The following is a 22,831-nucleotide window of genomic DNA, read 5'->3' on the forward strand; positions in this document are numbered from 1 at the left end:
GAAAAGGAGGTAAAATTCATTTGGGTGGTAAGTTGCATGACCGAGCAATAAACAGTGGAAGTAGTGTAGGTCAGAAGTGTAAAAAGTGGCCTGGTCTTTCAGGGTGTTTAAGCTATAGGGGCTGAGGTGGTTAACAAGAAATTGGTCTGTTACAGCTGCTCAATCACTTCCTACATTATAATCAATGGGCCCTGCAAAGCAGACACACCTTTCACCCAGGACTTTACAGCAGCAATTTCGTCATGCTGTTGCCCCTAGCAACCATTGCCCATTGCATCCTCCACCAACTGTCACAGGTTCATGTACTTGAGATGGGGTTCTCAATGACAGACTCTCAGACGTCAGGGCTTGAAGATCCAAACAATGTTTATTTTTCCTCAAACACGAAAGGCATCCAGCAAAATACAGGGCGTCCAAGTTAACGTCACTTGGGGTGAAGCCACAGCACATAAATAATAACATAAAACATCAAAGAAAACACCTACCCATCTGGGCGCTAACTATACTTTTCAGGAGGATCAGCAGGCTGGGACACTGACTGAGGCCTTTATTTATTCCCCAATAATGACCCCAGAAGCCACACCTGGGATGTTCTGCAGTCACCCCAACTAGGAAATAACTCTATAAATTTGGTCTAGAACAGCCTCAAATCCAGCATCCTTAGGAATACGGGCAGCCAATGATGCCTGCAAAAGAGAAGAGAAGGAAGCAATGAAATGGTGATAAGATATAGCCAAAGGAAGAAAGAACACTTGTCTGTATCTAGCAAAATTGTATACACTTTTAGATTCAAAGTAGTGTTGGAAATCATAAACTATAAAAGTGAAAACCCAGCTGAAAGGGGTTGTGCTCAAGGAGCTTCCTCTAACAGCCCATTGGCTCAACAGTTAACTCTGGATCGCAAGTAGCTACCATGTCACTAACAAAGGCACTTAGGTTTGCCATAGACATGGTCTAACAGACTGATTGTAATATGTAAATCTTATTAACCCCTTCCCGACATCTGCTGTACATGCACAACGGATGTCTGATCTATAAAGGGTCTCACTTCAGCAAATAGCATTTATTATGTAGAGGAAGTTAATACAAGCCACTTCCTAATGTATTGTTATTATACATATTGCTTCCTTTGCTGGCTGGGTTAATTTTTCCATCAAATTATACACTGCTCGTTTTCAAAGTTACGACCACCCTGCAATCCATCAGTGGTGGTCGTGCTTTTACACTATAGGAAAATGTGCCGGCACCTCTGGTGGCCAGGACGGTGGCTGCGCACATTGGTTAGTACTTTCTCTTATAGTGTGCAGGCATGGCACTTCTGTTGGATTGCAGGGTGGTCATAACCATGGAAACGAGATGTGAATATTGTGATGGAAAAATGAATCAAGGTAACAAAGGAAGCAATATGGATAATAACAATAAATTAGGAAGTGGCTTTTATTAACTTACTCTACATGATAAGTGCCACTTGCTGTAGTAAGACAACCCCTTTTAACCCTTTAAAGATGGCGCCCGCTCCGGAGCAGAGTGAGTGCCATAGCTGCCGGGTGCCTGCTGTTTCAGTAGACACCAGTGGTTAATGTCCACGATTGGTGGTAATGCTGAAATTGGACATTTAACCCCTCAGATGCTGTGGTCAAATGTAACTACGGCGTCTGAAAGGGGAAATACCTGCAAGCGCAACCTTCCGGGGCAGGAACACTTTCCGCCGGAAACTGGGGAAAGCATTTTATGTAATGAGCCTGAGCCTGTATTATGCTTCCAGGCTCATTATTTGTATATTACAGTTCAGGCCAGCAGGTGGCTGGCCTGAACCTATTTTTTATATAGAATAATGGAGTAAATTCCATTATTCTATACAAATTGCAATCTGATGATTGTAAGTTGGAGTCCACTATAGAGACGAAGTTGTTGTTTTTTTAAAGTAAAGTTCTGAAAAATACAAAAATTCAAATCGCCCCCCTTTCTGCAAAATAAAAATAAACAATTAAAAAAAATCATGGGGATTGCTGCGTTCCCCATACAGTGAACAGAGAAAAACTATAAAAATGAATAAAAAGTGATAAAAAAAATCGTACTGAATGAACAGGACAATTCAGTTATACCGTATAAAAACAAAACCTATAAAGCTTTAGCCACCCCATTTGGAATATTTTTCCAGGTTCCCTCTACATTGTATACCACATTAAATGGTGTCATTAGAAAGTACAACTTGTCCTACAAAAAATAAGCTCTCATACGGCTATGTGAACACAAAAATTAAAACGTTATGGCTCCGGGAAGGCAGGGAGCGAAAAACAAAAATGGAAAAGGAGAAAGGAGTTAATATACAAAAATGCAAAGAGTGGTGGAATATCTGCACAAAACACATACAATTCCAGTGCAGTCAGGCATACCAAAATCCTAGAATGACCAGAATCTCAAGCATTATATGTGACCCACTACATTTGGTCCAGCATTTAGAGAACTCTTAGGATTTGTCTATAGAAAAGGAAAGTAATCTACAAATGAATACGGGAGCTTAGGGAGTTAAATAAGTGGCTTAAAAGCTGGTGCAGGAAGGCAGGATTTGGGTTCATGGAGAACTGGGCCGACTTCTCTGTCTGTTACAGGCTCTACAGTAGGGATGGGCTGCACCTTAATAGGGAGGGTGCAACTTCCCTGGGGGGAAAAATAGATGGCTGGAGGAGCTTTTAAACTAGGATCTGTGGGAGAGGGTGGGGGGTCATACTAATAAGGGGGGAGTGTAGATAGAGAGTGGGATATAGGAGAGGACAGTGGGGATTTAGTGGGGGGTGAGGTTAGTGAGGAGAGTAGGGAGAAGACTGGACAGAACTATACACCGATGAAAAATAGAACTGCTGGTAACAAGAACCTGTTACATACAAACATCAACCAAGGTAACCCAAAAATCCCAGATATTCACTTTACAGGTAGTAGTAATTTAAAATGTATTTTCACAAATGCCAGAAGTCTAGTTAGAAAAATGGGGGAGCTGGAGGCTATGGTACTAGAAGAACACATAGATAAAGTTGGTGTGGCTGAGACATGGTTGGATTCTTCGCATGACTGGGCTGTAAATATTGAGGGTTTTACACTATTTAGGAAAGACAGGGTCAATAGAAAAGGTGGTGGCGTGTGCCTGTATGTGAGGAGTAATCTGAAGACAAGTGTGAAAGAGGCAATTGTGGGTGAGGATGTGAAAATCTTATGGGTGGAAGTTCAAAGGGATATAAACCAGGGCTGTGGAGTCGGTAGATAAATGGTCCGACTCCGACTCCTCAGTTTTTGGTATTTCCGACTCCTCTGTATTTAATATGCAAATGTATTTATACATTCCTTGAAGGAAAGAAAGGCAACATACATGTCATTACCACAGAACTACTGGCTAGGAAGCTGCTGCCTTCTCCTTTGTGTGCTGATCTTCTGCTGAAGATAGGGCAGTGGGAGGATCCAGGAAGGGGCAGGGGAAGGGGCATTTATTTTAAAACATGATTTCCCTAGTAATCCCATAGTCATGTTTAAAGTTTAAGCTAACAATCTGAGTTTACAAGTTTTTATAGCCTCAGCTGAATGACAGCAGTTTTTCAAATGGTTTACAGTTTCAGTCTTGAACTATTGACTATCCATTCCCTTCACTTATACAAGTGTCTAGTCCTGCAAAAACATAATTACTTAATCAGTTATCAGTGAGAGGCTAGGTTAACCATGGGCGTTGCGTTCCCTGTAACAGCGGAACACAACACAATGGAAAGTATAAGTATTGCCGCTCCTTAACTGTGCGTTGCGTGCCATATAGTAAAGCATATGAAAAGCATGCTTCTTCATGGTCACTTAACGTGTTCGTTTTGCGGTAACGTGACACACTGCATGCATTGGCCTTTATTCTTACAGTAGAGAAGTACCGTATTTTTCGCAAAAGTGGGGGAAAAATAGCAGTGCGTCTTATGGGGGAGAATGCTGCGACCGTCCGGTGAATAGGCTGAGAGGGAGGAGGGGCTGGGGGCCGGCATCTGTTTCTGTAATGGCAGCTGGGCCCGGTGCAGTCACTGTATTCTACTACACCGGGCCCCGCTTACTGTAGTATACGGTAATCATATCTAACTTGTGGGTATTGTTGAAGTATTTCAATCATCTTAAATCTAGCGCTGTACTACTTACTACTAACTTTGTGGCAGTCAGGAGGCCGGGTGGACGTCACGCGCCTGCTCCGCCCACTTTATGAATGAAGCAGGCACCGGGCCCCGCTGCCATTACAGAAACAGATGCCAGCCCCCATTCACTACACAGGGACACTGTTATGGGGGGGGGGGAGATCTGTGGATGACACATAAGATGCTATATATGTGTCATCCTCAGATGATCCCCCATAACAGTGCCACCCACAGATGCCCCCATAACAGTGCCACCCACAGATGCTCCCATAACAGTGCCACCCACAGATGCCCCCATAACAGTGCCATCCACAGACCACCATTAGTTCAAAACCCACCAAAAGCACACCTTTTGGTTCAAAATATATTTTTTCTTATTTTCCTCATCGAAAACCTAGGTGCGTCTTATGGGCAGGTGTGTCTTATAGGGCGAAAAATACGGTAATTAATTATAACTTTTTGTGAATTGGGACATTTAAACTTGCTTTTTTTTTTATTCCAGTTTAAATCTAGTAGGAGTCGGAGTCGGTTCATTTTTTGCCGACTCCGACTCCAGGTACCCAAAATTGCCTCCGACTCCTCGACTCCGACTCCACAGCCCTGATATAAACACTGAAAAAATAATACTTGGTGTAATCTATAGACCCCCTAACATCACAGAGGAGATAGAAATGCAACTGTATAACCAATTAGAGCGGACTGCACAGGCTAGTACAGTGGTCATAATGGGAGATTTTAACTTCCCAGACATTGACTGGGGTCATGATTCTGCCTCAACCGCAAAAGGGAGAAAATTCCTCATCTTGCTGCAGGACCACTTTATGGGCCAGTTTGTAGAAGCTCCCACTAGGGGCAATGCGCTGTTGGATCTGGTAATTTCTAATGATGCAGAGCTTGTTGGAAATGTTACTGTTTGAGAAACACTAGGTAATATTGACCACAATATAATTATATTCCCCCTAAACTATAAGAAGCAAACTCTGTCAGGCAGAGCAAAGACACTGAATTTTAAAAAGGCTAATTTCCATTAGTTAAGGGCAGCATTTCAGGGCATAGAGTGGGAGCAGCTACTGTCACATAATAATACTGAGGATAGCTACTGTCACATAATAATACTGAGGATAAATGGGAGAGCTTTAAATCCATATTGAGTAATTGCACTAAAAACTGTATTCCTTTAGATAAGCATAAACGGCTAAAATTAAACCCCCCATGGCTTACAGCTATTAAAAAAAAAAGACAAAAAAAGGGCATTTAAAAAATACAAATCTGAGGGGTCAGCTGTAGCGTTTGAAGATTACAAAGGGCTTAATAAAATCTGTAAAAAAGGAGATAAAATTAGCAAAAATACAAAATGAACAGCAGGTGGCAAAAGAGAGCAAAACAAATCTCTAAAAATCATTTAAATATATAAATGCTAAAAAAAACAAGGTCTGAGCAGGTAGGTCCCCTAAATAATGGTAATGGGGGGATTGTGTCCAGAGAGTTGTGGTCAATGATTCCTATTCCGAATGGTCCAGGGTTATAAGTGGTGTACCCCAAGGTTCAGTGCTGGGCCCTCTATTATTTTATTTATTTATTAATGATATCTTGGACGGTATTAATAGCACCATTTCTATTTTTGCAGATGACACCAAGCTATGTAGTACTATATAGTCAAAGGAAGATTTTCATAAACTACAAGCTGACTTGAACACTCTGAATGATTGGGCATCAACTTGGCAAATGATGTTCAATGTGGATAAATGTAAAGTTATGCATTTTGGTAGTGATAATCTCAGTGCTTCATATGTCCTAGGTGGTGTAACACTGGGAAAGTCACTTATAGAGAAGGATTTGGGTGTACTTGTAGATCATAGATTAAATAACAACATACAATGTCCATTAGCTGCTTCTAAGGCCACCAGGATATTGTCATGCATTAAATGAGGTATGGACTCGCGGGGCAGGGATGTAATATTACCACTTTACAAAGCGTTGGTGCGGCCTCATCTGGAATATGCAGTTCAGTTCTAGGCATCAGTCCATAGAAAGGACGCTCTGCATAAATCATTTTTACATAAAAAAAAAAAAACAGGGCACTTCCGGCGCTAGCATGTGAAGACGCTGGAGACTGCTGCTCGGTCCCACCGCCGAGTATATCTGCTAACATCGACTAGCTGGGAGTTGTGAGAGGGCTGCTACTAGCAGAGTGGAGCCCTGAAGGGTGTATGGAGCGTTACCTGCTAAGAAGTGGACAGAAAGCTATTCCCCAGACGGCAGCCGACACTGACAGCGCAAGTGGGACTTGTCTCAAGATGGCGCCGTTTCCTCCCCCCTTGCCGAAGCCTGCGTCTTCTGAAGAACAAGATCCCCAGATCGTTAACACGCAGCTGGATCTGTTTGAAACCTCTGGTAAGGTGATCGATGTTAAGATTTTGGCCATTGAAGTGGCGAAACAACTAGCCCCCGATATTATAGCCTCTTTATCTACCACCCTGCAAGCTGCGCTTAATAAGCTAAAGGAGGAGGTGGACTTACAGGACCACAGGGTATCCGAGGTGGAACAACGGGTGGCCTACATGGAGGAGGAGGCGACAGACACCGCACAGAGGATGCGGGATCTATATCAACTGGCAGAGAAATTGAATGACCGCGTTGAGGACCTTGAAAATAGGTCCAGACGCAGCAATTTGCGTTTGGTCGGGGTGCCTGAATCGGTGCCGGTAGCAGAACTTCGCCGAGTCTTTGAAATGGAATTGCCTCAGGCCCTGGGGCTCCAGGGCGGAAGAAGGAAGGTGGAAAGGGCTCATAGAGTGGGACCCTGGATAGATCAAGGTTCGTCTGCTAACACCAGAACAGACCAAAGGCCAAGGCAGGCGATTTGCAAGTATTTGGACTACTCCGATAAGGAGGACATTCTGCGGGCTTACCGAGCAAGACGGGAGCCGCTAATATTGAGAGGGTCTAAGGTCCTGCTTTTTGCCGATTATTCTGCAGAAGTGGCGCGTAAACGGAGGGCTTTTGGGCCTGTTTGTTCTAGCCTTTATAAGAATGGAACCAGATTTCAATTAGCGTATCCTGCTATCTTACGGATACAGTTGTCGGATGGTGGCGCTAAACAATTTACGGATCCAGTGGAGGCGGAGGAATTTATGCGAAATCAAGTGGATCGTGGACCGGGAGCTGTTGATATTGTGGAGGACCGTCAAGTCACTTCCGTGCGGCAGGGAGCTAATGGTTGGCACCGGGTGCATCAAGTCTCCTCGTCTCTTCCACAGAGGATGAATAAGATGCCAAAATCTTCGGGAGCAAAGTTCGCACGGCAGACGGGTGGACTGTGATACTAATGTCAGGTTATATTCCGAATGTTAGGTCTTATCTTCATGGTTTTGGGGAAGGGGGAGGGAGTTTTTTCCTTTTCCGCCATGACAGAAATATTTACAGTAACTTTCACAATGCTGGGGGACTCTGGATAGTATCGGCTAATAGGCGGTGGTGGTGAGCGTCTAATGCTAGAAAAAAGGGAGTTCTAAAACTAATTGTGGTGTCTACTGTATGTGGTTCTACTTAGTTTACTTACAGTCATGTGAAAAAATTAGGACACCCTTTGAAAGCATGTGGTTTTTTGTAACATTTTTAATAAAAGGTTATTTCATCTCCGTTTCAACAATACAGAGAGATTAAAGTAATCCAACGAAACAAAGAAAACTGAAGAAAAGTCTTTTCAAGATCTTCTGTAAATGTCATTCTACAAAAATGCCTATTCTAACTGAGGAAAAAGATAGGACACCCTCACATGTATTCCCTCTTAAATTGGCTCAGATCTCACACAGGTATATCACACCAGGTGCACATAATTAGTAGATCGTTACTCTGCATGTTGAATGAGGCTTGCCCTATTTAAACCTCAGACATTTAGTTTGGTGTGCTCCTGACTGTTGAAGTGAGAGTGAGCACCATGGTGAGAGCAAAAGAGCTGTCAGAGGACTTCAGAAAAAAGATTGTAGCAGCCTATGAGTCTGGGAAGGGATTTAAAAAGATCTCAAAAGATTTTGAAATCAGCCATTCCACTGTCCGGAAGATAGTCTACAAGTGGAGGGCTTTCAAAACAACTGCCAACATGCCCAGGACTGGTCGCCCCAGCAAGTTCACCCCAAGAGCAGACCGCAAGATGCTAAAAGAGGTCTCCAAAAACCCTAAAGTGTCATCTCGAGAACTACAGCAGGCTCTGGCTACTGTTGATGTAGAAGTACATGCCTCTACAATCAGAAAGAGACTGTACAAGTTTAACTTGCATGGGAGGTGTGCAAGGAGGAAACCTTTGCTTTCCAAGAGAAACATCGAGGCCAGACTGACATTTGCCAGAGATAAAGTTGACAAAGACCAGGACTTCTGGAATAATGTTCTTTGGACAGATGAGTCCAAAATTGAATTATTTGGACACAACAGCAGAGGACATGTTTGGCGTAAACCAAACACAGCATTCCAAGAAAAGAACCTCATACCAACTGTGAAGCATGGAGGTGGAAGTGTCATGGTTTGGGGCTGCTTTGCTGCAGCAGGACCTGGTCAGCTCACCATCATAGAATCCACGATGAATTCTACTGTGTATCAGAAGGTGCTTGAAGAACATGTGAGACCATCAGTTAGAAAATTAAAGCTGAAGCGGAACTGGACCATGCAACATGACAATGACCCAAAACATACTAGTAAATCAACCAAAGATTGGCTGAAAAAGAAGAAATGGAGAGTCCTGGAATGGCCAAGTCAAAGTCCAGATTTGAATCCCATTGAGATGCTGTGGGGTGACTTGAAAAGGGCTGTACGTGCAAGAAACCCCTCAAACATCTCACAGCTGAAAAAGTTCTGCATTGAGGAGTGGGGTAAAATTTCCTCAGACCGATGTCGAAGACTGGTAGATGGCTACAAGAACCGTCTCACTGCAGTTATTTCAGCCAAAGGAGGTAACACTCGCTATTAGGGGCAAGGGTGTCCTATCTTTTTCCTCAGTTAGAATAGGCATTTTTGTAGAATGACATTTACAGAAGATCTTGAAAAGACTTTTCTTCAGTTTTCTTTGTTTAGTCGGATTACTTTAATCTCTCTGTATTGTTGAAACGGAGATGAAATAACCATTTATTAAAAATGTTACAAAAAACCACATGCTTTCAAAGGGTGTCCTAATTTTTTCACATGACTGTATATTACTTAGCCATAGTTTCTATGTGGCTTATTTTTCTATGTTCTAGGGCAATCTGTGAGCAATCAATGTATGATGATGAATGGAGTGCTGTCGGGCTGGGAGGCAGTGCTTCTATTGATAACATTCAAACTGTGACAGTAAGGTGGGGAGGGGTTCTCTGTCGCCAGGTGGGTCTTACGTAACTATTCCATTTATGAGAATAATCTCGTGGAACGTAAAGGGGTTGAAATCTCCCAATAAGCGTATGAAAATTCTGAGGCACTTGCGCAGATTAAAGGCAGATATTGCCTTGTTGCAGGAGACCCACCTGTCGACGGAGGACTTCAACAGGATAAGGAAGTTGTGGGTGGAGGAGGTATATGGCTCTGCGGCGGTGGACAGAAAAGCAGGCGTTTTAGTCTTGATAGGTCGTCACTTGTCACATACTGTTCACTCTGTAACAGCGGATGATGCAGGCAGGGTGATACGTTTGCATATTTCTGGCCTGTTTGGGGACATTAGCCTTTACAATATTTATGCACCCAATACGGGCCAGAAAGCCGCCTTTGATTCTTTATGCACCAGATTGTTGCAGGATACACATGGTGCAAAAGTTTTAGGGGGGGATTTTAATGCCGTAATGAATCAGCATGAGGACAGGAGGACTACCAGTGATATTTGTCGTCATCATTCTCTGGGGGACTTTGCCGAGTCGTTGTCTCTCAGGGATATGTGGAGGGTCTCCAATCCTCAAGGTCGGGAGTTTACTCACTATTCACATGTGCACAAGAGTTGGTCTAGAATTGATTACTTGTTTGTATCAGCAGCTATTGTGCATAGAGTGACTGATATTGTTATAGGGGATATGGTAATATCGGATCATTCACCTCTCCTAATGGATATCAGGGAAGTGTACAATGGGGGGGGGGGGGAGTATATATGGAAGTTTCATAATTATTTGGTGAGGGATGCCGAGTTTGTAAAATTATTGAAAGGATGGTGGATGGAATTTGTTAATGACAATGGGCAGCATGTGAATGATCCGATATTATTCTGGGAAACGGCCAAGGCTGTATTGAGGGGTAGGTTGATGGCGTATGTGTCCTCTATTAGGAAAATAACCAGGAATCAGTATGAGAAGGCTAGTACATGTTTAAGGGAAGCCTATAGTAACTTTCTCTTGGCCCAGACCCAGATTGCTAAAGAACGCTGGATCTCGGCCAAGAGAGACTTTGATGAATGGGCAGAGAAAATAGAGATTTCAAAGAGATCTCAACTAGAGGCCCGGTTGCACAGATTTGGCAATAAGTCGGGGAAGCTACTAGCTTCTTTAGCCAAAGGTAGGCGTCCTCTGAATCATATCCAGGTGGTGAGGAAAGGAGATGGAACCAGGGAGCACAGACCACAACAGATCAATAAGTTGTTTGAACGTTATATGGAAGCATTTTATCAAAATACTGGGGATAGGGTGGAAGAGGGGAGGGCTTTCTTGGAGCGTATGTCCTTGCCAGCTTTGACAGTGGAACAGTTGGATGCGTTGAACGCCCCTTTGACGGCAGTGGAGGTTCAGGCGACTATAAAATCCTTTCCTTCTGGTAAAGCCCCAGGCCCGGACGGGTATACGGTGGACTTTTACAAAGCATTAGACGCTCAGGTGGTGCCTTATTTGACGTCCCTGTATTCTTCCATAGTGGAGGGGACTCCGTTGTCGGAGCATATGAACACGGCGCATATAACGTTACTTCATAAAGCTGGGAAAGATCCGGAGGATTTGGCGTCTTATAGGCCAATATCCCTGATTAACCATGACATTAAGATCATATCAAAATTGCTTGCCAATAGGTTGGCTGTGGTTCTTCCCTCTTTGATCTCCCCTGCACAGGTGGGTTTTATTAAAGGTAGGGCGGCTGTCACCAATTTGAGAAAAGTGTTGTTAGCCCTCTCTGTAGCCGGCAAGACGGAATACCGGGGGCGGGACCCAGCCATCCTCACTTTAGATACGGAAAAGGCTTTCGATAGCATTAACTGGAGATGGCTGGGTCTAACTTTGGATTCGGCGGGCATCAAAGGATTGTTTCGCACTCTATTAGATGGGTTATATTTGGGTCCAAAGGCAAGGGTTTGTACAGGGGGTTGTGTATCTGATTCTTTCTTGTTGCAAAGGGGAACTAGGCAGGGATGCCCCTTGTCTCCTCTCCTGTTTGACTTGGCTATAGAGCCATTGTCTAGATGGCTGGACTCAGGAGATTTCTTTGAGGGTTTGGGGGTGGGCAAGAAGCAGCTGCGTACGGCGTTGTTTGCTGATAATATCTTACTTTTCTTGTCCAACCCTCAAAGGGATATTGGGAGGATTATGGAGGCACTAGAGGAGTTCGGTCTTCTCTCAGGGTTGAAGATAAATAAATCAAAAAGCGAGATACTATTTTTAAAGGGCGGGGGGCAGAGGGGGATGGGTGATGAATTGGGGGGTATACCTGTTGCTCGGTCTTACATAACTTACTTGGGGATTAAAGTGGGGATCACTCCCGAGTCTATATATAGACTTAACTATGACCCGTTAATTACTAAAATAGTTCAAGAATTGCGTAGGTGGCATGATCTGCCGCTGTCGTTGCTGGGGCGTAATCATCTTATTAAGATGATGTCAGTTTCTAAATTGCTATATCCTATGCAGACTATCCCCATTCTGTTAAAACATAAAGATGTCGCCAAACTTGTCAAAGCATTCAAAATTTTTTTGTGGCATGGCAAGAGACCTAGGATATTAATGCGTTCCCTGATGAAGGGAATCGAGCAGGGAGGGATAGCATTTCCTGATATTAGAAACTACAATCTGGCGTGCATGGCAAAGCATATTTGCGACTGGATTAATGGCTCTAGTTTTTATTCAGCTTTACTGTTGGAAAAGGAATTCTGTGCTCCCTGGTCTCCGGTGGCGTTGCTGCATACGCGGTTGCAGGTGATTCCTATTTGGATCAAACAGTCTTTTTTGGTTAAAGACACAATAGCTGCATGGATGATTCTTCGGAAAAAGTACTGGTTGTCGTACAGAATCTCCAAGCATCTTCCACTGTGGAACAATCCTGAATTCCCACAGGGTATTAGGAACAAGCTGTTTGATGAATGGAGGAGGAAAGGGATTTTGTGTGTGAAACATTTATTGCATGATTCGGACCCCAGGTGGCTGACTGGAGAAGAAGTGATTGCAAAGTTTTCTTTGTCATCATTTCAGACTATTCAGTGGTCTCAAGTGAAGGAGGCAGTGGTGAACCAGCTAGTATTGGTGCAGAAGGAAATACGTAGAAACATTCTGGATAAGATCTTGGACCTGGGGGGTGGGAGGGTCTCGATTTCTACGATCTATGCAGATATGAGGAAGGAAGATGGGATTAGGGATGGGAGTAAATGTTTTGGAAAATGGGCGGAGCAACTGGGTGATGATGACATTGAACCAAAGATAGTGAAAGGGTGGGAAGTAGTGAGGAGGCATATAATTAATGAGTCTTGGAGGGACACCCAGGTTCGACTTATGCATAGAGCTATTTATGGTTTTAATATTCCCCCTCATCCAGCTAAACCAGACAGGATTACAAGTTGCCCGAAATGTGGGATAGGGTTCCCCGATCTATTTCATGGGATCTGGACCTGCCCAAATAGTAAAAGGTTATGGGAGGAAGTGGGAAATTTGGTTCGGGGGATCTGGGGAAGGGAGCTTCCGTTGTCAGCTAAACTGTATCTATTTCACTACGAGGAGGGAGAGGTAGGGCAAGGTGGGATACCCCGCTTGTTCCATATGATATGTATGGTAGTGAAGCGTAGTCTCCTGCGACAATGGCTTCAAGATGATACCCCAAGGTTACAGGCTATAATTGAGCAGCTAAAGCAGGCATGGCCAACCTGCGGCTCTCCAGCTGTTGTAAAACTACAACTCCCAGCATGCCCTGCTGTAGGCTGATAGCTGTAGACTGTCCGGGCATGATGGGAGTTGTAGTTTTGCAACAGCTGGAGAGCCTCAGGTTGGCCATCCCTGAGCTAAAGCATGTTTTTCATATAGAAAGGTTAAATTCTCTTGCAGAGAAGGAACGACAGGCAAAAGGGTTATTTCAAAAATGGAAACCGTTTATTGAGCATTGTATGTCAAATACGGAGATACAGCTGATTATTAAGCCGTTTACACTCACGGAATGGTACCTGGTGGGTCAATTGAAAGGGACACTTGGTCGTCTGCTGCTTAGACTGGCTAACTCCTCTTGATTCAATGCAAGTGTATTGATTGTGTATGCTACTATACATTGATTGTGAATTGTGACCGCTCTGTACTAAGGAAAACATATTGCCCTATGTTTGTGGTTGTACTGTCTGTGGCACTTGCAGTGCCTTACTTTGTTTTGTTTTTGTGTCTTAAAAAATAATAAAGAATTATAAAAAATAAAAAAAAAACAGATGTATCTGGTTTGATAAATGTCCCCCTATATGCTTCCAATAATATGTAGCTTTAGCTAAAAATTTATTTTCACAAGGGTTAAAGGGAACCTGTTGTCAACTTTATGCTGCCCATACTAACAGCAGAATAAAGTAGAGACAGGTGAGTTGATTTCAGCGGTCTGTCATTTAAAAGTTAAAAGTAAGTGGTTGCCGAGAACCAACATCACAATCATTGCAGACTGGGCCTGGAAAAGAGTCACGGCCACCTGAGAAGAGTCATGGTTATTCATAAATTCCTGCTCTCCCTGTCCACCTGCTGATGATTGACAGGATTCTACCTAGTTTTCTCCCTTTCTGTTTAGGAGAGAACTGCAGGTGATCATGAATAACCATGACTCTTCTCAAGTAGATTTGACTCTTTTCAAGGCCTGGGCTGCAATGATTATAATGCTTGTTCTCAGCAACCACTTACTTTTAGCTCATGAGTGACACAGCGCTGAAATCAGCATTTCTGTCACAATTTTATGCTGCCCTCAGTGAGGTCAGCATAAAGTTGATGACAAGTTCCCTTTAAAGGGGTTGTCTCACTTCAGCAAATTGCAATTATCATGTAGACAAAGTTAACACAAAGCACTAATGTATTGTGATTGTCCATATTTCCTCTTTTGCTGGCTTAATTCATTTTTCCATCGCATTATACACTTCATTTCCATGGTTACCACCACCCTGAAATCCATCAGCAGTGGCTGCACTATAGTGTGGAAGCATGGCCACCGCCGTTGGATTGCAGGGTGGTCAAACACCAGGGCTCAAATGGGAAGGTGCTAGTATGGGTTTTGGCACAATGTCACCTTTGCAATTCCCCTGTACCTGTACAGTGGATACCTGCAAGAATTTCGCCTATTTTGGAAATTACACCATCAAACAGTGGCTTAGCGTCGGTTGCCAGTGTCTAGAGCACGGCAAGTATTGAGCCCTCCCTAACCTGTGGCACGTGATTCCCAGGTCCACTGGAGGAAGCAGCATAGCCACTTCCAACATTCATTGCATAGCGCTAATGCATAACTCCCAACCATCCTGGATCCAGCTGGACAGTCCCGGATTTCAGTGGCTGCCCGCAGTCCCAGGAGGGTCAAGGTATTTCTCGCTCTCAACTGTCTCTGCATCTTTAGGATGCTGGTACTCACCAATAGGCCGATGAGGTCACACATTGCACTGCTGAGTTGTGAAGGAGGAGTGTGCAGGCCCGGGAATCAGCTTTTGTGCTCCTACTATACATGCCTGCAGTCACAAAGTGTGACCACTGACATATCATCGGGGGAACTAGGTGAGAATTTAGCTTTTTATTTTTATTGAGGTGGCACTACAAAAAAGGGGGAGGGGACCTAACCTGAGTAAAGGTATTTGTATACACATATATATTAATGCCAAGAATGGCCTAGACCTATCTTGACCCAGGTATAAAGTGTGTATTAAAACTTCACTTTTAATTTGACATAATAATAAAACGGCTGTGAGCCATAACAAACAATTAAAACACTTTGTTTCCACCCCAAAGAGTGGACGACTTAGTTGCTGCCAGGGTGAGGGAGATGTGCACTATCTCCTATTCACGACAAATATATCTGCAGAGCTTGAACATAGGGGGGCAATGTGTGGATAGACTGATGTAAGCAAACTACCTGTAGTTGCCTGCAAAAACTGATTAAATAGAATAGGTAACTGAGCTCCTACACACAAACGTGCACAGCACACTTGTCTCACACTACTTCAGTAGCTGTCAAGACGCATTCATACACTGCACAAACGCTGCTACGCGCTCCACCTAGCTGAAAAACCTTGCTATATTGAATGAAATGTCCTACACAAGGACTTCTAAGCTAATAAGCAACATTGGAGTGGACAACAATTATTTAAAACAATCAACTGCCCCCCAACATGTTTCACCAGATCACTGGCTTCTTCAGGGGTTTGGGCAGATTTGAAGACAACAGACATGATGGTGCTATATATGCTGCAATTCTGTGATTGATTTGTGTTGTAGCCAATTGCTGTTAAGACCGCTAGGTCTAGGCCATTCTTGGCATTAATATATATGTGACTACTAAAAAGGGTGCACAATAAGGGATTGCTAATAAAAGGGGGGCACAGTGTGAGCATTATTACTAAAAAGGGAGCACAGTGTGGGAATTGCTACTAAAGGGGGCGCAAAGTAGGCATAACCACTAAAGGGTGGCACAATGTGGGCATTACTACTAAAATGCTGCACTGTGGGCATTATTACTGAAAGGAGCATAATGTGGGCATAACTACTGAAGGGGCATAAGTACTGAAAGGCGGCACAATGTGGGCATTATTACTGAAAGGGGAAACAATGTGGGCACTACTCCTGAAAGGGGGCGCAAGGTAGGTATAACAACTGAAAAGAAGGTTAAATGTGGGCATCACTACTGTAAACGGGCACAATGTGGGCATAACTACTCTGACAAGGCAATGTGGGCATTATTATTAAAAGACGGTGGGGGCACTTAGGAGATTGGTCATGTATAGATATGCATTGACCAGGGTTACAGCCGTGGCTTAGTATTATAAAAGTTGCTGTGGTACGTGCAGTGCTTCACTGCTATTGTCCCTCCTTGCCATTTGCAAATTTTGAAAAGTATGCACTAATGAGCACTATACAACAAGCACAGGAGAAGTGGAAATTAACTGCTTCAGTCTTCTCCTCCGGGTCCCTGACAGCCAGAGACCTGAACTGCTATTGCTAGATTGCAGAAGCTTTAATCCAACACCATACATGTACAGCGCTTGGTTGTTGTGGAATTAAAAGGGTCGTCTCATCTCGCCATTACTAAGGCATAATGAGACTTAGTCCAGACCACCAGACAGCTGGGAAATGCCACGGAGACTGGGCGTTTGCTGTTGCAGTAGCTCCCATTGTGGTGCATTAGAGCACTGGAAACAGCATAGCACAGCAAGCAATGCTGTTTCCAAGTTAGAGTATGCTGTGCTATGCTGTTTCCACAGCCCTCACTTACTGGGGGCTATTGAAATAGAGAGCACCTGGTGGTCAGAACTTAGTCTCATCTCATCTTAGTAACAGGGACTTGAGACAACTTCTGTAATATGGCATATTATTACTACTATAGGGGCCTAAATGGAATTGGCAAAGCAGGGCAACGGGAATGTTGCCACTACTACTCTGCGTAGTTGTTCTGCTGATTGAACTAATCATGGTGATAAATTTATATAGATTTTCATACTTTACTACTTTTGCATCATAAAATCCCTTTTTTATAAAAAAATCTGCTGTATTTTGCATCACCATATTCTAAGAACCAATCAATTCTTATTTTTTGTTGTGGCAGCAGTATGAGCGCTTGTTATTTGTAAGACAGGCTGCCATTTTTCTTGGTACCATTTTGGCATGAATGTCATTCTAATCACTTTAATTCCACATTTTAAGAGACAAGGTGGCCAAATAGCAATTCTGTAAGTGTTTTTAATTGCTTTTTTTCTTTTGTTGGGTTCACCGTATGGGATAAATAACATGATAGGGTTAGGTTCACATTAGCGTTATGGAATCTGGCAGACTGTTCCCGTATAAATGGCGACTGTTGGTCAGCCAAAAACAGTGGTATTTGGCCGTAAGCCAGCATTTATGCTAGAAAGTGGCCTGATCCCCATCTGGCAGTTTTCTGTATTATCCATCTATGTGTCATTATGTTGGCTTGAAAAAGCCTGTAGCATCCTGTTATTCTGTAGCATCCTGTTCTTCTGTGACATCCTGTTCTTCTGTGACATCCTGTTCTTCTGTGACATCCTGTTCTTCTGTGACATACTGTTCTTCTGTGACATCCTGTTCTTCGATTGTTTCAGCTTATTATTCAGTTTTATTATTCTTCTCTGCCCCCCCCCCCCCCCCCCCATCCCTTTTTCTATATGCTACTCCTCCTATAGTTTTGGGGTTACAAACGCCAAACTTTCCACACCGAGTTATAGTGAGGTAAGTTGCTTGTGCTTTAATAAGCGATCCCACCCTCCGGTCCCCTGTGGCGGACCACCGAAGACCCCTTTTTTGCCATTGACTTTGACAGGGAAAATTTTCAAATCGCTCCCACTCGCTACGCTCCCCAAACTCGGACCACATATTGTTGGTGTCAACCCGAAGAAAAGGGTAAATTTTGAGGGGACACCCCAAAGTGGGCGGTGCTAGCAACGGCCAATGAAAATTTTGCTATTTTCTATACGCTACTCATCCCACAGTTTAAGGAGTATAATTACCAAACTTTGCACACTTGTTCGGCAGATACCCGAATAGGTTGCTTGTGCTTTGCTGACCGATCCCACCCTCCAGGCCCCTGGGGCGGCCCCCTGAAGACCACACTTTTTGTCATAGACTTTTATTGGAAAATTGTAAACTTTTGCCACTCGTACAGCTTTGAAGTTAAACTCACCAAACTTGGGTCACTTAGTCATGGGGTCAACCTGAAATTTTCTGTCACGACCAGATTTTCCCTATTGACTTCAATGAGAAAATTTAAATTTCTGTCATTCTCACAGTATTTAAAGGGAACCTGTCACCGGGATCTTGGGTATAGAGCTGAGGACATGGGCTGCTAGATGGCCGCTAGCACATCCGCAATACCCAGTCCCCATAACTCCTGGTGCTTTTCTTGTCTATAAAAAACGATTTTATAGATATGTAAATTAACATAAAAGAGTCATATCTTACTTGTGTGACCAGAGAAGAGTCATAATTTCAAGCTCTAACTCATCTCAGGTTAATTTGCATATGTATAAAATCGTTTTTTATACACAATAAAATCACACAGAGCTATGGGGACTGGGTATTGCGGATGTGCTAGTGGCCATCTAGCAGCCCATGTCCTGAGCTCTATACCCAAAATCCCGGTCACCGGTTTCCTTTAAGCCAGAGTACCCAAACTTGGCACCGTGGGTCACTGGGTGACTGGGGTTAAAATTTATAAAAAGTGAGTTTACAACGGCCAATCAAATTTCAGCCATTTGTTTAAATGGGAAAATTTAAAACTGCCGCTGCTCTTAGACAGTTAATGGCAGGGTCCTCAAACTTGGTACAGTTGGTCACTGGAGGACTGGGCTTAAAATTATGAAAAGTGGGCGGGGCCAAAAACAACAAATCAGATTTATTTCATTGATTTAAATGGGAAAAACTAAAAATGCTGCCATTCTCACATTATTGAGGTCATGGACTTCAAATATCACAAATGTGGTCATTGGGTGTTTCCACTTCAAAGTTAGAAAAAGTGGGCGGAGCCACTAACAACCAATCAAATTTCATTCACGGATTTTTAATAGAAAACAATAAAACTGCTGTCATTTTTACATGTTAAATGCCATAATTCCCAAACCTTAACCCCTTAAGGACACAGGGCATACAGGTACGCCCTGATGTCCTGGTACTTAAGGACACAGGGCGTACCCGTACGTCCTGTGTAGTTCCGATCGGAACTGAGTGCCTGCTGAATACATTCGGCAGGCACTCTGGCACAATGTCTAGGGGGGGCCTGTGACCGCCCCCCCCCCCCCCCCCCCCGCATCGGCGATCGCAGCAAACCGCAGGTCAATTCATACCTGCAGTTTGCTGCGTTTCCGGGTTATTCGGGTCTCTGGTGACCCGATAACCCGGAACAGGATGGTGATCGGTGATGTGATAATACACCACTAATCACCATCCTTAGATCCTGTGAGGTGATGGTGACATCACCTCACAGGATCTCTTCTGATTGGCTGCACGGGCGGGGGTTAACTCTCCCGTTCTCTCCTCTCCTCCTCCATTCGGCCGTTGGACTACGCAGATAGAGGAGCCTGCTGCCCGATCTCCAGACTGCACCCCCTGATCTGTGCCCCGCACCCCCTCTTTCGATCCTCCACAGTGCCATCTGGCACTAAAAGGTAGGTTAGTGACAGGAAAGGTTTAGTTCAGGCAGGGAGACTTTAGGGAAAGTTAAGGTTTTTAGTGTTGCATCATCCTCCTAGGGTGTCTGGGGTCCACAGCACAGCTGCGTGACCCTAGACCCCCCCAGGGGTGCTGCAGCTTGCCCCTCCCCCCTTCACCCTTTTTTTGGGGGCACAAGCTTTTTTTTTTTTTTTTTTGCGTACGCTGACAGTAGCCAGCACTCTTTAGCGTCCGGCCACTGTTAGTGCATCGCCCACCACACTGCTGATCAGCTTCGGATGGCTGATCAGCGAGTTAGATTAAACATTTTTGGGGCTCTTTTTTTTTTTGTTAGGTTTTTTTTTTGTAATTTTTCTCTGTTAGGTTTAGGGAAAAGTCCGGGAACACCCGTGCCCCCACACCTAATAAAGATTTACACGCGCACACACACACTCCCCTATGGCCCGCCGGACGTTCTCGGCCGAAGAGGCATACGCCCTCCTTGCCTCCGAGTCCGAGAGCCCCAGTGAGGACGAGGATGACCCCAGGTTCCTTTTGTCATCCGCCTCCTCCTCATCATCAAGCAATGATGAGCCTCCACGGCGGCGAAGACGCCGCCAGGCGGATCGAGGGGACCCCCATGCTAGGGACCCTGTGGCCCAGTCTAGTACGGGCAGCTCTGCTCTGGGGCTCGTACTAGTTTTCCGGCCCACCAGGTCAGTCCACCTGAGCCCCCCATGATTCCTGATTTTGTTGGACAACCAGGAATCCAGATTTACACAGTGGGCTTCACTGAATACGACTTTTTCAGTCATTTTTTCAGTGACCAACTAGTAAATCTAATGGTGGAGCAGACGAACCTGTACGCCCAACAGTTCGTCGCTCAAAACCCGGGCTCCTTTTCGGCTAGGCCCGGTGGCTGGACCCCGGTCAGTGCAGCCGAGATGAGGACATTTTGGGGCTTCGTGCTGCACATGGGCCTAGTCAAAAAACCTAGTGCCAGACTGTACTGTAGTGGGGACGTCCTCTACCAGACCCCACTCTACAGTACGGCCATGACACGCTCCCGGTTTGAGACCATCCAAAAATGCCTGCATTATGCAGATAATGCGGCATGTCCTTCCCCCCCCTATGACCGCCTGTACAAAATCAGGCCGGTCATCGATCACTTCGGGGCCAAGTTTTTGGAGACCTACGTACCTGGAAGGGAGGTCGCGGTTGATGAGCCTCTCATTGCGTTCAAGGGGAGACTCATTTTCCGCCAGTATGTTCCCTCAAAGCGGGCGAGGTATGGCGTGAAGCTGTACAAACTTTGTGAGAGTACCTCAGGGTATGCTTACAAGTTTCGTGTGTACGAGGGGCGAGATTCCCGTATTCAACCCCCAGAATGTCCCCCCACTCTGGGTGTTAGCGGGAAACTTGTGTGGGACCTTATGCACCCACTGCTAGATAAGGGTTACCACCTTTACGTGGATAACTTTTATACTAGTATCCCCTTGTTCAGGTCCCTTGCCGCCAGATCCAGATCCGATTGTGGGACCGTGTGGAAAAATCAACGCGGCCTCCCTGCCCACCCCCTCCAGGTACCTATCCCCAGGGGTGAGACCCGTGCCCTTACCAGTGGAAACCTGCTGCTGGTCAGATATAAGGACAAGAGGGATGTCCTTGTACTGTCCACAATTCACGGTAACGGCATCACCCCTGTCCCTGTGCGAGGTACCGCGGCAATGGTCCTCAAGCCCGATTGTATCGTCGACTACAATCGGTATATGGGAGGAGTTGATCTCTCTGATCAAGTCCTCAAGCCATATAACGCCATGCGCAAAACGCGGACATGGTACTAAAAAGTTGCGGTCTACTTGGTGCAGGTTGCCATGTACAACTCTTTTGTACTGTTCCAGTGCGCTGGCAACACAGGGAAATTCCTCCAGTTCTATGAGGCAGTCCTCAAGGCCCTGATCTTTTCAGACCGGGAAAGAGCAGACCGGAGTACCTCGGGAACTGTAGGCGCCTGGATCGCCCCTGGCCAACACTTTCCAGGTGTGGTCCCCCATACTGGAAAGAAGGGACGGACCCCAAAAAAGTGCAGAGTGTGTCACAGGAGGGTGATACGGAAGGACACCAAAAAAATTTGTTCAAAAAGTTTGTAAAACTAAAATAATAAAAAAAAGTATACAAATTAGGTATCGCCGCTTCGGTAATAATCTCCTCTATAAAAATACCCTATGACCTAACCCCCCAGATTAACACGGTCTAAAAAAAAAAAAAAAAGTGCAAAGATTTATTTTTGTCACCTTAGATAACAAAAAGCTTAATAGCAAGCGATCAAAAAGTCATATAGCCCCCAAAATAGTGCCATTAAAACCATCCCCTCATCCCGCAAAAAATGAGCCCCTACCTAATACAATCGGCTAAAAAACAAAAAAAATGACTCTTAGACTTTAGAGATACAAAAAAAATAATATAGTCTAAAACCTAATCTCCTCTATAAACATACCCCATGACCTAACCCCCCAGATTAACACGGTCCAAAAAAAAAAAAAAAAAGTGCCAAAAAGCTATTTTTGGCACTTTTCCATTTCAATCCGTTTTTTCCGGTAACAAAGCAAGGGTTAACAACTAAACAAAACCTAATATTTATTACCCTGATACTGCAGTTTACAGAAACGCCACATTTGTGGTCGTAAACTGCTGTATCACTAAAAGGCAGGGCGCAAAAGGAAAGGACCGACATCGTTTCTGGAAGGCCGATTTTGATGGCCTTTTTTATTGACACCATGTCCCTTTTGAAGCCCCCCTGATGCACCCCTAGAGTAGAAACTCCCTAAAAGTGACTCCATCTAAGAAACGACACCCCTCAAGGTATTCAAAACTGATTTTACAAACTTTATTAACCCTTTAGGTGTTCCTCAACAGTTAATGACAAATGGAGATGAAATTTCAGAATTAAAATTTTTGGTAACCTTACCTCACAAAAATGAAATATAGAGCAACCAAAAATCATATGTACCCTAAAAATAGTCCCAACAAAACCGCCACCTTATCCCGTAGTTTCCAAAGTGGGGTCACTTTTAGTGAGTTTCTACTCCAGGGGTGCATCAGGGGGGTTGAAACAGGACACGGTGTAAATAAACTGGTCCATAAAAATTAGCCCTCCAAAAACCCAAC

General features: G+C 44.3%; 1 protein-coding gene across 1 annotated transcript in view; it reads right to left on the minus strand.

Annotated features, from left to right (window-relative positions):
• Window positions 1-348: 348 nt before the first annotated feature.
• Window positions 349-22,831, minus strand: part of MPND (MPN domain containing) — a 253,005-nt gene continuing 230,522 nt past the window's right edge. Inside the window, exon 13 of the mRNA XM_040417738.1 lies at window positions 349-686. Coding sequence (XP_040273672.1) covers window positions 609-686 — 78 coding nt within the window. The 3' untranslated portion in view covers window positions 349-608. The remainder of the gene's footprint in view (window positions 687-22,831) is intronic.

The sequence above is a fragment of the Bufo bufo genome, chromosome 2, assembly GCF_905171765.1.
Source record: "Bufo bufo chromosome 2, aBufBuf1.1, whole genome shotgun sequence".
Lineage (NCBI taxonomy): Eukaryota > Metazoa > Chordata > Amphibia > Anura > Bufonidae > Bufo > Bufo bufo.